General features: G+C 43.1%; 1 protein-coding gene across 2 annotated transcripts in view; it reads left to right on the plus strand.

The window, feature by feature from the left end:
• Positions 1-1,049: 1,049 nt before the first annotated feature.
• Positions 1,050-14,786, plus strand: part of LOC111866264 (CD63 antigen-like) — a 15,497-nt gene continuing 1,760 nt past the window's right edge. Inside the window, exons 1-4 of one of the 2 annotated variants that reach the window (XM_023855042.2) lie at positions 1,050-2,399; positions 5,481-5,669; positions 7,301-7,471; positions 9,299-9,499. In XM_023855042.2, coding sequence (XP_023710810.1) covers positions 2,340-2,399; positions 5,481-5,669; positions 7,301-7,471; positions 9,299-9,499 — 621 coding nt within the window. In that variant the 5' untranslated portion in view covers positions 1,050-2,339. Of the gene's footprint in view, positions 2,400-5,480; positions 5,670-7,300; positions 7,472-9,298; positions 9,652-14,786 lie in introns of those variants that run through there. The other variant, XM_033752192.1, reaches the window with a different exon arrangement.

Here is a 14,786-nt window from a genome sequence, read left to right on the forward strand (position 1 = left end):
TAGACCGCTTAGATAGCATACCCAGTGTATTTCGCCGCGCTGTGGGAAACTTCTCAGTGTACTCCTGCGCATTGTGATTCATATTCGATAACCCAACCAGCAATCTGGCCTCGATGAATCAATGCCCATGTTTCCCGAAGCGGGAGCCGCCCACTCATAGGAAGCAGTGAAACATAATTCCGGAAGCCCCCGAAAATGCTAATAATCTGATTATCATACATATAAATTAACAAGAAAAGGCTGTACCAAATTTCAAATACACAACATAATATGAAAGATACTTTATAGCTATAATTAGGGTTCATAATGTTGAATTTAGACACCCTGTTACATTAATATATTTTGTTTGTATACATACGTATATTTCTGTCTCAAATGCAACTTATTATCTTATTCCACTTCTCTATCACTACATGTTTCGACCGTACATGACCATCATCAGGTGTTTTCTATCTTGCCAAAACAGTTTCATTGTGTGCTAAAATTATATATTACGTGTAGACGTGATTTTGTTATTAATTAAAAAATAAAATTTGAATTATGATCGGAGTTGAAAATTAAAATTAAAACGTCTTAATGTTATTTTTCGTTCTAGTCTCCAGCTGTTCATTGGAAGATATTTATTTAGCGGCCTCCGTAGTCTAGGAGTAACGTTCACACCTCGTGACTAAAGGTACACGGGTTCAAACCCGGCGGAGGTGGTGGAATTTTTAAGGGCGGAAAAATTCAGGGAACAAGTCCTCCGGGAGGGACTTTAAGCCGTGGGTCCCATGTCGTAGCTTTACGGCAAGTAAAAGAACATCATGTCCCAAGGGGACCTCTGAGCGAAATTCAGGACATTTCCCGCCCAACATGGAGATACCCCTGAGCCAGTAGAGGCCGAACTCGCTGGCTGAGTTGGGACTGATGACACGCACCAGTACCGGTAGGGTATAGAGACTGATAGAATATCACAGGGGGACGCACAATGGACCAATATCTGGTCTAAGTGCATGGGGAAACCCACCCTCTCCAATAACAACAACAAGATATTTATTTCAGAATATATTTGTCGATATGGGATTTGTTACGTTGTATTATATAATTTTTTGTTAGTTTGTAAGTTTTATAGTTGTATTCGCGTGTGTATAGTATGTGGATGTGGTGGTATTACTAGCTAAAACTCTTTAATGTATAAGGAATATCGTATTATACATTATTTGTTAAGTTTTGTTTTTATGCGTCAGTTTGTTTTGTTCACATAACCTAACGTTCCTCCACATGTTAACATGCTTGTTCGTGTTAAACATGAGCACAGGGAAGCGTACCACGTTCACGCAATGTAATGAACACCTAGTGAAACACTCTACGATCCGGAATTCTGAGCATACGAAACCGTCAACGATATTCTTGAACAGCATCAGTGGCACTACCATCGCAGAACGCACAACATATCAACATATTCGTCATTTGCGAAGATGTGCAGCGTTTATCACGACGCTCTTGCAATGTTACGATTAACAGTCACAGACACAGCGATCACGTTGATCACGGAAATCACGGGTGCGTTGCAAATGCCAGTTAGCTTGATGTGCCCAACAAAGTAGAGATGGCAGCAACAGTATGCGCAGGACGCAACTACGCATGTTTAAATCTATTCTGGCAGGTTTATAATCCCCTTTTCCCCTTAACGGTCATATCCGGTCTTCACCTTCACGCCGTTTCACACTCTTCAGACAGTGGCGCAGTAAGGCGGGAGGGAAGGGCAATACTGGGCTACAAATACAAACTACTGTACAGTGAAACAGCTCTATCTCAGAAACCGTTCGAAATAGAGTACATGTAAATATACAAGTATAAGCTGTTTTGCTTAGAATGACCGATACTATGATCCCCCAGAATATTGCCCTTTCCACCAGGGATACCTGTGTAGAGGGATGTGAGATTATTGTTAAAGTTGAGGACCATAGTCCTAGTTCAGTTTGAAGTACAATCAAGGGCCAGGCCGAATTATATCGAGAACCAAGTGTGATTTCGTGTTATCTCCCTGAAAGATAAGATAGAGTTGTGAGAAAGGGCGAATTCACAAGATGGCCAAAGAAATGTGTAGCTCAGACAACTCTGGAAATATTGAACGTATGGGCTCCGATTGTGAAACGAAATAAATTCCGTGCATTCAGAATAAAGCAAGACAGAATATTTGCTTTCGTGCCGAATACCGCAAGGACTCCGAAGCAAGTGACCTCTTACATAAATGAATATGGGAAACGGATTTATGGTTCACCGTGTTTTCTTGAAATGTTCATCTTGTCTTTCTTGCCGCTTCATACAGAGTTTATGGCTGCTCCTTTAGTGACAGAATGGCGTATTCGGCACGATGTTTGAAGTTTGTTGTCCTTACATTTACTGTCTTATTCGCGGTAAGTGGTGAGTTTAAATTTACTGGTAAGTTAATTCGAGTGTGAACCTCGAAAAACAACCGTTAAATTTCTTTCGGAGTTACCTTTGTGACTGCGGAAATAAGAGTAACAGTTAAGCTCTGTATGCAGCGATTGAGAATGCGAAGTGAACAACATATGCGTGATTGTATTTGTGCTTATGCGGGTATGTGTGTTCCTTGCGGTAGGTCTATGGCAGTTTTAACGTTTATGTGGCTATGATAGTATGTGGACCTTTCAACACATCACGTTGCTCTGATAATTGTGTGTGAATTCTAGAGCTTTACATTGTTATGGCAACTAAAAAGGTAAAGTTATCCCTGTGCGTAACTAGTTGAGCACTACGCCACGAAGGCGTATGGAGGAGTGGATGTATAGATCCACATTGTCTTGACCTCGGTACTAGCTGGAGGTGAGTGGTCAGCTTCAAGCTCTCGCCGCTTTACCTCCTGGGAAAGAGACGCCGGTACACATTGGACAGGAAGGTGGGTGGGCCCCAGAGCCGGTCTGGACGACGTCGGGAACAGAAAATTCTTGACCCTACAGGGACTCGAACTCCGACCCCCGGTTGTCCAACCCGTAGCCAGCCGCTATACGGACTACGCTATCCCGGCTCCTTGGTATGGCAACTACGTATAAAATTTATTAAAATGAAGGGATATCGTGATGTGCTGTAAATTAATATCGCGGTCCTATATTCCTACCACGAAAAGAAATTTGAGGCTTTAATTGAATTTGAGATGAAAAACGAAATCGCACGGTTTGTTTGTTTCTGAAGTATAGTTTTTTTGGGGGAGGGCGGGGAAGGCACGGACTCTTCCTATCGCTTGTTACAGAGTCAGACGCTCCCCCCCCCTCCCTTTTCCAAGCAAGTCATTCCTAAGATGCAGTGCTCTCTCTGCAACGCTTACTGCATTAACCGAGGCTAAACTAGTCCTTGGGCCGGTCACGGTAGCCGAGCGGTCTAAGNAAAAAAAAAAAAAACTAGTCCTTGGAAAGAGCTTCTCGGTTAACTTATATTTAAGCGGCCTCGTAGTCTAGAGGTAACGTTCCCACCTCATGACTCGTAGTACTCGGGTTCAAATACCCGGCGGAGATCGTCGAATTTTTAAGGGCGGAAAAAATTCAGGGAACAAGTCCTCCGGGAGGGACCTTAAGCCGTGGGTCCCGTGTTGTAGCTTTACGGCACGTAAAAGAACGTCATACCTCCAAAGGAGGTCACTGAGCCGTTTGCCGCCCAACAGCAGTCACTAATACCTCCGGTAGATGGGGGAAGCATTATAGATACTTCTCAGCCAGTAGAGCCGGTCTCGCTGGCTGGGCGGGACTGATGGTAAGGACCAATACCGGTAGGATATAGAGGCTGGCAGAAATCATAGAGGGAAGCACAATGGACCACTACAGGTCTAAGTGCATGGGAAAACCCACCCTCTCTAATAACTAACTAACTTATATTTGTGTGTCTGTAAAGTTGGCTACCTAGAGTAAAAGTATACCGTCCACGTCTCTCTACATGTTTGCTTCCGAAACTATTATTTTATTAGTTGCACTTCGCCTGCCGAACATCAATCTGGCACTTATTTAATTATCACAATTAAACGTTCACATGATTGTGACTGTTGAACGTAGAAGTGTGGAGTGTGATGTAATGGAGTGTCCTACCAACCGCGTCGTCAGTGTTCTCCAGTGTTCTCCAGTGTTCTCGCCAACGAGAACAGCGGTTGAAATGAACCTGGTAGGGAGGACCTGCCCAAAATCTCAAGTCAAGAAAGAATTTCTGATTGGGTCCGAACTCTTCCCCCCCCCCATTCAAAAATATACAGGGTGTTTCACGACTTTAGGGTATAACTGCAGGAGGTGATTTCCTACGTCTTTGTGATCAAAAAAGTTCATATAAACATGTGTCCGATTTTGGACGGTTACGGAGTTATGACCCTTTTTTTTTTCATTCCCATACACGCCCTCGTGTGAACCGCGTGTGTCAGCTGACGGGTCGCTATTTTTAGCCAGCTACAGGCATAGCGTTCTCGTTATCTCGACACTTGAGAGCTACCTAAGGTGGGGTGGGTTGGTATGTCCGGCGCGGTTCACAACCGAGCGGCAGCCTGTGTTGCGGCCGGCGGTGGCATTTTCGAAAATCAGCTTTAAGCACCAATAAATTTAAATTAAAGGTAATTTCACGAAGTTAACTTTACATTCATACTTTAAATGTATCATGTATTATGCTGGTTTATTATTTTGTTCCGTTTATTGTCAGTAATCGTTACCTTCTATTCTGAGTTTAAAACGGTCATAACTCCGTAACCGTCCAAAATCGGACACATGTTTATATGAACTTTTTTGATCACAAAGACGTAGGAAATCACCTCCTGCAGTTATACCCTAAAGTCGTGAAACACCCTGTATATATAGTATATAATAACGAACTGTCAATATAAACGAGCGGATGTACATTTTTATTAGCGGAACGAGTCACCTTGGTGCATCCACTCAGATGTTCTGTTGCATGAACCACAGGGATAATCCCAGGAAACCTCGTAGATTCTTGTTCGTGACTTTAAATCGTAAAAAGCGATCTAATTTACGAAGAACGTGCGAAAAAGTGAATCCAAGGACATCACTACATGGAATACTTTGCTGCGCCCGTCTAAAATGACACTTGTGTGCATTGCTAAACGATAGAGCCTTGCCAAAGCTGGATTTTATAATCATTCATATACACTATCGCGTGCCCGGAATTCGAACTCGGTTTGCCCTGCTACAGTATTTACCTGCATCAGTGAAAGTTTAATTTATGAATGTCCAACGTTGCTTGCTTAATGAGGTGCCCAAAACAGCACAGAACGTGTTTGGAAAACATGCGTATTATATAAGTGTACATTTCGACTTGCGTTGTTGTAACGACAGGGTAGGTAAAGCTAAAAGTATCAGTATGACATTTTCTGCTTGAGAAATCAGAGCATTTTTGTCTGTAAATAAACTAATTTATAATGTAAATGTGCAACTGTGAGGGATTTTCCTGGTTCGTATAACAATAACTGTAAGAAGTAATTAAATCAACAGGTGTCCGGAGTGGTGACGGTGGTGTTCAGTGTCGCCAACTTAGTGCACTTCTACGCACACAACCGCTTTGTGCCCAGTTGTGTAACTGTTCCCGTACTGCTGCTTGCATTGGCTGGCCTGGCGGCGTGTCTTGTAGCAGCAGTTGGCTGGTGTGGAGCCATGGCGGGAAACACCTGCCGTCTGCGTGCAGTACGTGAAGCAATACTACAGCAAAAATTGAAACACATATTTACCTAAGTCACACACATCTAAAAATTAGTCTGCAATAAGATCCATGTACGGCAGAATACAGTATACTGCATGTTTACTTAAAGATTACATTCCTGAACAATGGCATATGCAATGAAACCTCTTTCCTCTGCTTCTGCTTCTGCTTTTCATCTTTATCTTCTCCATCATCATCATCATCATCATCACCATCACCTCAAACATCATCATTATATATTGTCGCGTGTAGCAGTGTCTAACACGCAGGTTTGGATCGGTAATTGGATTTATTAACAACCTATTGGTCGTAACTATAACTACATTTTTTAATTCGCTTAGTGGGTTGTGGAGTCCAGCTGGGTCCACTCTGCACGGCGGCCACTGATTGGCCTATTGTACCTGCCTCGGATGAATATGATGACGGAGAATTTGGTGCAATGAAGATTGGCAGGGGAAACCGAAGTACTCGAAGAAAATCCACCTCAACACCACTTTGTCCACCACAAACCCCACTTGACCAGACCCGAGATCGAACCCGGGCCGCCGCGGTGGGAAGCCAGCGACCAACCGCTTGAGCTATGGCGCGGCCTAACTACAAATAATTATTACACTATTACTGCTTTACACGATGTATACAATCACTCCACACTAAACTCTTCAGTCTATCTGCACTAGTCTTCACGGTTTTTTTAACACGGGAACTATAACAGTCTCACTGAATCACACATTCCAAGTATTAGACATAAATAAAATCTTCTGATCATTCATTAAATCTTCACAGGCTTGTTACTCACTCGTAACTGCCCTGAACTGACTTCTCTTATACGCACTCTGCACAGACCACGCACAGAAAACACAGTTCTATTGTTGCATAGCGTAGAACACACAGAGAACAAGTCACATGATATCTCGTCCGTCCATTGGCACGCTGACTGTCGCCTAGCAATGAACTATAAACATTCGTCCCTTTGTTGCGTAATGGACCGTGTTTACAGAGCTGTTTGCCTGGCAACGCATTAATCAAATCCGTTACAATATAATTATTATCGACTTCTTCTTACATCACGGTCGAATAGTAAGCATCTGCACTTTGTATTCGTGAAGTTCCGGTTCGAATCTCGGTTTTCCAGACCGGAATGGGCATAACCTATAATGTTCAAAAATGAGGTTGAAACCGAGTAACCAGTCTTCTTCATGGTTTCGTCGAGGTGAGTTAAGAAAACAAGATGTTCAAGAGACAACTACTGACTTAATGAATTGCCGATTAAGGTCATTTTACATTTTCATTTTTCTTATTTTGCATCAGTTTCTTGATCTTTTTTTAATGGTTATCCCAACTGAATTGAGCCTGTCGTAGTTTAACACTTACTCCTATTCGTGATGACAGCTTTAATTGCTGATCATTACTTAATGGTTATCTTAAATTTAGTTGAATTTAAGCGTGTCTGGGCTTAGAGGTAGCTTCTTTCTTTGCAGACAAATTTCGCCGTCCTCTTTACGTGTCAAGTTTCCATCCTCACGCCCCAATGTATGGAAAATTTGCACTGCCCTCTTCTTTATGTGGACAGTTACATAACTTTGTGTTTGAGACTATCTTCTCTTTGGTTTGCTAGTTTTCAGTGTTCTTGATTGTGGTCATCATGAGTGAATTTGGAGCCTCGATATATGCTCTGATGTCTCGAACCGATTTCAAAGCCGACGTGACAAAAGCCATGGAGGAATCCTTCTCCAATTACACAAATGATAAAGCTGTCGCGGAGGACTGGAAGTCATTGCAAAAGGAGGTAACAATTGTACCATTATAAAACAATTGCCTTTAATCAACTGTCAATATATTTCATAAACAACCAATGCCATAAATAACTTCTGTAAGTCACATGCCTGCTTAGCTGCCCATGTGTTATATTCGATTGCTTTGCGATGACAAATGAAGTGCTGACACAGTCATCCCCCGCTAATCGACGATTCGATACGACGATGATCGTCGTAACCGGGCCAGTCGACGATTGCCAATGCGCGCGCACACTGGTATATTTATAGGTGGGACGGTCGATTTTGGCCGGTGGATCTCTGATGCGTAGTGGTCTGACGAATGTCGGCGAGCCTAGATTGGTGGGCTTGCGCAGTGACACTTAGTTGCCACAGTAAGAAGGTAGATGTTGAGCGCGTAGGATCGCTGTTATTAGTAGATACTATGTGCTTTTGCCACGTTCCAGTTGCCAGTTGCCAGTGCCAGCCTACGAATATTCTCTTTGCAGACGAAGCAAGTTCGTAGCATAGACTCGCTCTCATGCGCTAACAGTGAAGGACACCGGCCAAAAAGCTGTCAGGCCAGCCAGTCATTCTGGTAGTGCAATAGTGCAATCCTATTAGTATTCACTGTTTTTCATCATTTTTGCAAGTTCAAAAAATTAGCGAAATTATGTACCGTACAGTGATAGCAAAGCACATGCTAAAACTGAGTTCGCTAACCGACGAATCGCTAATCGACGACCTTTCATGGAACCAATTAACGTCGATTAATGGGAGATGATTGTACTGTTACGTCATATGATATATGCTAGGATGAATACGAATGGTGAACGAAAGGAATGGAGTCAGAACCACGAGGACATCGACCTGGACCTAGTTACAGCGCATGTACTTATACATGACTGTACATATAATGTACATGTACAAGCAACAAAATGTTTACAACTGCATAATACAAAATATTAAAACATTTCAGAACTTGTTCCTGTTGACAAAGGCTAGAGATAATAACAAAGTTTATCACTTAAACTCTTTGATAGGTCTATGTACACGTATTAACAAAATTTGCTAAGACTGGAAATAAACAGTTCTAAATATAATACAGCTGACACCTCCTTCGACCTTGAAGATGTATGAATGTAATGGGTGGGCCATAAAAACCGCTCCCCCACCGCACTGCGACCTTCAATGATCTATTGTGCTTCCCCTTGGATTAGCCCTTTATTAATCCTACACATTTAATAAAGTGTAGAGCCCTGCTTATGGGGGAGTCATAAAAGTCACTTGGTTCCATAAAAAACTGACCCAAGTTACGAAATCTTAAATAAGCTATGGCCTCACAATCACACAGGGTGTGTGCGATTGATTCGTTTTCCTGTAGGCACCTTTCACAAGTTGGGTTATCCGTCAGTCCCAACTTGAAAAGGTGTCCTTTCAGGTGGCAGTGTCCGGCAAATAATCCTACCACCCATCTTAGTTGAGACCCTGCAGATGGTGGCCACATGTTCCTCTGAAACTTTCAACGGAGTTTTTGGTATTATGCCGGTCACGGTGACCGCGCAGTCTAAAGCATGAACTGTCTTCGATCTCTCGGACACTGGGATCGTGGGTTCGAATCCCACTCGAGTCGAGGATGTCTGTGTCTGTGTTTATTCTATGTTTGTGTTGTCCTGTGTGTCCTGTACGAAACTGAAGAAGAGGCCAGGGCCCAACAAAGGGCTGTAGAGACATTGATAACTGAATGAATACGGTAGCATATCCCAGAATTCCAGTCGGTAGCGTAGCACAGTATACTGACTGAGGTATCCCGGTCTTCTGCATTGCATTGAGGCTTGGTGTAAAGTAATTTGCTGTTGCAGCTGGAGTGCTGCGGAGTTGATGGACCTAATAACTACCGTAGTCTTGGGATGATGGATTGGTCATGCTGCCTGGCGGGAACCCGTCACGAGGGGACGTGTCACGGGGTGAATCAACGAGGATGTCTTGAGTCCTTGACGCACGAGATTCAGCGCCGGCTACTGTGGTTGTCTCTGCTAGGCATCGCTGCAGCCATCGGTCAAGTAAATACATTCAATAACGTAAACTTATCCACACGTCTACGTGCCCCTTCTTTGTGCTCTGGAGGTCCCGGATTTGATTCTCAGCATGGAAGCCGCCTGTCGTAACTGAGGTTTTACTAATTTTCCACAGTCTTTCCAAGAAAATGCCTTAAAATAGTGAACGACCGCCTCCACATTCACAATCCTCCCTTGACGCTATTTAATCTAAGGAGATGAAGAACTGAATGCGCTACACAACAAATGGAAGCACAATATTCTGAAGACGTACAGAGGTCGTGAGACTCTGTGGTATAGTGGTCAGAGTTCCTGGCTACAGATCCAGAGGTCCCGGGTTCGATTCCCGGCACTACCAGATTTTCTGAGAAGCAGTGGATCTGGAACGGAGTCCACTCAGCCTCGTGAGGATAAGTGAGGAGTTACTTGACTGGAAAAGTAGCGGCTCTGATCTAGAAAACCGAGATAAACAGCCGTGGGGCCACGCGATACCTTCTATCCGCAAAAGGTGGCACTAACTTCGCCGACAAACGGCGATCGCTCGGTCGTTATAGTTCGATTGCGGAATAAAGCCACGGAGGTTTTTTTTTTTTGTTTACGGAGGTCATGGAGACATCGCAACAAACATTCTCAGATTTCGAAGCTGGATAGAGATCAGTGGTCAGCTTCACGCTCCGGCCGCTTTGCACCAGAGATTCCAGCATCCAGTGCCTAGTGTGGCCCAGGCATAATGTGAACAAGGTGATAAAGAGAAAATTCTTGCCGGGAATCGAACCTCAGCATTCTAGCCTGTAAACAGTCACTTCATTGCCGAACTATCTGTATCACCTACTCATCCAGTGTTTTTGACCTGGTTTCGTGGCTCAGAATTAGTCGTCGTGTTGGTGTCTGCCTTTCTTCGGGTCCCGTATTAACTTTCAAAGCGATTTGTTTTCAGAGTGTAAATTGTTTATTATAATTTCCATGGTGCACTCTTGGGTTGCTGATTGGGAACAAGTGGAGTTAACAGATCTTTACTGAAAAAGCTTTCTGTTCCTAATATAACGAGAAGAGCAGTTAACGTGAGGTGACTAACCCGTTATTACGGAAGTTTTCGAAAATAATTTGCTGAAAATGCATCGAAACCAGCAGCGAATTAAGGGAGGACCTTATATGGCTACAGAGAACAAGGAACGGTGGACTAGATATGTAAGTTGGACGTGAGATACAAGAAAAGCTTACAGATCTTTCTTCATGTGAACATCTGGGTATTAACTTCTAATATCGAGGTGGAAGTATGGACCTATTATTAACCCTTTTAAATTTAAAGATCAGGTATTATAGGCCATGCAAAAATTGTCTGACTGTATCATGCAGAATTTGCCTAGTGGTTTCAGTCAGTCACTGGCTAGGAATGACTTAAATCTGATCTAAGAAAGAAACAGATTATGAAGATGAGCTGTACATCAGGTTCAGAGTCACCTGCAGAATTCTGTCTGAACGTACTGAAATCTGACCAGACACGTAGTCTACAAACTTGTTTTTGTGATGATACTTAACGATGCTAGTTAAAACGTAGATGTTAAATAACGTCAAATTAGATGATAATACGTCATAAATGATAAGAGATTGAAATGAGGATTATTTCTAAGATTTATCCTAGAATTCGCTTGGAAAGAATTTTGACCACAAACAACTTTGGGCAGGAGAGACGGTAACACGGCGGAAATTCGAGCTGGGTACATCCTAAACACAATTACTGGGTTTTTGGACTTTGTCCATCGACAGGTATTCTAAAAACTAAAGAACACCACGTTTCGGAAACTGGATCTGTTTCCATCTTCATGTGAAGCTGGAAACACCAACTCTGTTGGAGCCCTTAGAAAGCGTTCACCTCAGTCACAGGACAAACTATGTTGGTATAACCATCCTTCCATCCATTTCCTGTTGCTCCCACTTTGAGCGTAGAACGAAGCCTAAGGACCAGTAAAATCTCTGAAAAAATTCTACCGACCACTATTTTTTTTATTGCTAGTGGAGTGGGACTAAGTCCCTTGTACTGCTGCCACTTCTGGCATATTCTACCAGCCCTAGATGATAGGTGAGGGTGATTGTGGAGCAATTGGTGGAATGAAGATTGGCAGGGGAAACCGAAGTACTCGGAGAAAACCTGCCCCAGCGCCACTTTGTCCACCACAAATCCCACTTGACCAGACCCGGGATTGAACCTGGGCCGCGGCGGTGGGAAGCCAGCGACTAACAGCTTGAGCTATGGCCCTGCCATACGGACCACTAAGTTATGTAGGCCTATTTTTATAAACCTGCGTGGTATTACCAACATTTGGGACATACTGTGCCTTTTATAAAAGTAAGTAAAGTAAAGGTATCCCTGTAACAGGCCGTGGAGGCTCATAGTGTTGTGAGATGTTGAGGTTCCCACATTTTCTAGACAATCGGCTCATAGATGGCTGTGAGGATGTCAGCCCTACGCGCCGGCCGCCCTTCCCCAAGAATATTCCTGGTACTCGTTTCTGTCAGAGGCTGAGTCGACCTCAGGGCCATAGTGCAGCTGGAAGGATTAGGTCAATTGAAAATATCCAATGACCTCATCGGGACTTGAACCCGCGACCTTCCGGTTTGTAGCATAGTGTCCCTTACTGCGCCATTTATAATATAATAAATCTAAAAGCATGTTCTGAATACGTATGGAAACATAATTAATTAAATTTGAAGTAAACTATTAAAAGTGAATCAACATTGAACAGAGTTTTAATCTTTATTACACAAATAAAGACTATGATATAATCATGTTACTACTTACTTGTAATGAGATTGTTGAGCTCGTCGGCCCTTACAGAGTCCCTGGATATCTGGCTCAATATCGGTCAACTTCAGTCGAATCTCGGGACCGACACAGAGGATTCTGCGTTTTGTGTTTAATTGTAGGGGACATGGAAAACCTTTCTCACAAAGATTTATATTGCTGAAAACTGCACGACGATTTTCAGTGCTTCATCAGATAATTCGGGAAATTCACTTCTCACTGAAGGCGAGAATCAGAATCGGACCAAACCGAGATAATGGAATTGCATTTTGGGCCCAGTGTCACTTGAAGCTCAATTAACTGTTCTTTTTTCGTTAACGAAAGGTCGTTCCCGTGATTGTAAGCCTGAAATGGATCGCGAACCCACAGAAATTTATCATAAAACTTATTCGGAAAATATGTTTCAAATTTCTGTCTTACAGTTTTGAGGTGGTCACAAACTCTTTCCAGAAAATCAGAATCAACAGAAATATCATTTTCCACTAAAAAGGATTCCAATTTGGAAAAGGTGCAAATTGTCTGTCTTTTTACATAACTAATCAATAACACCAGTTTTTTCCTTGGATGCCTTTATTTTGTCGTAGGCATCAAGAACAGTTAAAGGATTTCCTTGAAGGGAAAGATTTGGTTCGTTTAATTTAGGAAAATTTTCTGAAAGATAGGATAGTGTTAATAACCAAGCTTCGTCAACAAGAAGTGATGCAAAATCAGAATTACGTTTATTTTAAAACAATAAAACTTCGTGTCTTAATTGAAATAACCTTGTTAGTACTTTACCCCTGGAAATCCAGCGAATTTCAGAATGAAGCAAAAGTTGTGTATATTTACTGCCCATTTCATCGCAGAGTACGGAAAGTAACCTGCTATTTAACGGTCGAGCCTTAGTAAAATTAACTAGTTTTACAGCGTTGTCTAACGTAGTTTTAAATTCTGGTGACATCCCTTTGGAGACCAACGCTTCCTATGTATGAAACAATGTACCCAGTTCATATCCGGAGCTTCTTCCTTGACCCTAGAAACAACCCCACTATGCCTACCTGTAAGGGGGCGAGCTCCATCCGAACAGAAGCCCACACATTTTTCCCAGAAACAGCCCCACTATGCCTGCCTGTAAGGGCGCGAGCTCCATCCGAACAGAAGCCCACACATTTTTCCCAGAAACAGCCCCGCTATGCCTGCCTGTAAGGGCGCGAGCTCCATCCGAACAGAAGCCCACACATTTTTCCCAGAAACAGCCCCGCTATGCCTGCCTGTAAGGGCGCGAGCTCCATCCGAACAGAAGCCCACACATTTTTCCCAGAAACAGCCCCGCTATGCCTGCCTGTAAGGGCGCGAGCTCCATCCGAACAGAAGCCCACACATTTTTCCCAGAAACAGCCCCGCTATGCCTGCCTGTAAGGGCGCGAGCTCCATCCGAACAGAAGCCCACACATTTTTCCCAGAAACAGCCCCGCTATGCCTGCCTGTAAGGGCGCGAGCTCCATCCGAACAGAAGCCCACACATTTTTCCCAGAAACAGCCCCGCTATGCCTGCCTGTAAGGGCGCGAGCTCCATCCGAACAGAAGCCCACACATTTTTCCCAGAAACAGCCCCACTATGCCTGCCTGTAAGGGCGCGAGCTCCATCAGAACAGAAGCCCACACATTTCCCCCCACTGGATCCCTTTGTCTCTTATGCAATTATTGAGAGTGTGAAATATTTCTTCTCCAGTTGTTCAGGTTGACAAAGTTCTAAAAATCAGAATATCGTCATGAATGTCGTTATCATGCGCATATCTTGCGTAGCATATTAACTGCGCATCATTTTCAGTATAAGTAGTCTCGTCTATTTGTAAAGCTTAACAAGGGCTCTTCTTAACTCTTTCGATTAACGGAGATTCTACGCTTTCTGCCGTATCGTTAATTCTGCGACCGACAGTGTCATTTTAAAGAGGAATTAAATCAACATTTTTTTTGTAACTTGTTGCCAAACATAGTTTTTATCACATATTTTATGACTGCGAGAAGTAAATTTTCCCCAATAGAATGAGGTTTTCTTGTTTTGGCTATGTTTCCAGTGCCTTGTTATATTTTGCACATGATTTAATATCCCTAAACGTCGCTGAAAAAATTCAATTGATTTTTCATATCACAATGTTTAGTTTCTAAATGTCGTAAGCACAATAGACCATTGAAGGTCGCAGTGCTAGGGCCAGTTTTATGGCCCACCCTTCATACTCATAATCTAAATGTCGACGGAGTTCCCAGATTTTATGCACTCGTTCCACAACACTTCATAACACAAAAGACATTGAGGTTTCTGTTCATCTTCATCACCACACCAAGTAAGCCCGATTTCCCATATGAATTATCATGAAGAAAGCAGTCTTCTGGGATATGGCACCGTGTATATGTGGTGTTAACCGACGTTTCGGAGGAAGGTATCGCCTCCATCTTCAGGGTAGAAGGAAAAATATAAGAAATCCGCAAGCGAAGAGACCGTGAGAACAG

Source organism: Cryptotermes secundus, unplaced genomic scaffold, assembly GCF_002891405.2.
Source record: "Cryptotermes secundus unplaced genomic scaffold, Csec_1.0 scaffold1025, whole genome shotgun sequence".
NCBI lineage: Eukaryota > Metazoa > Arthropoda > Insecta > Blattodea > Kalotermitidae > Cryptotermes > Cryptotermes secundus.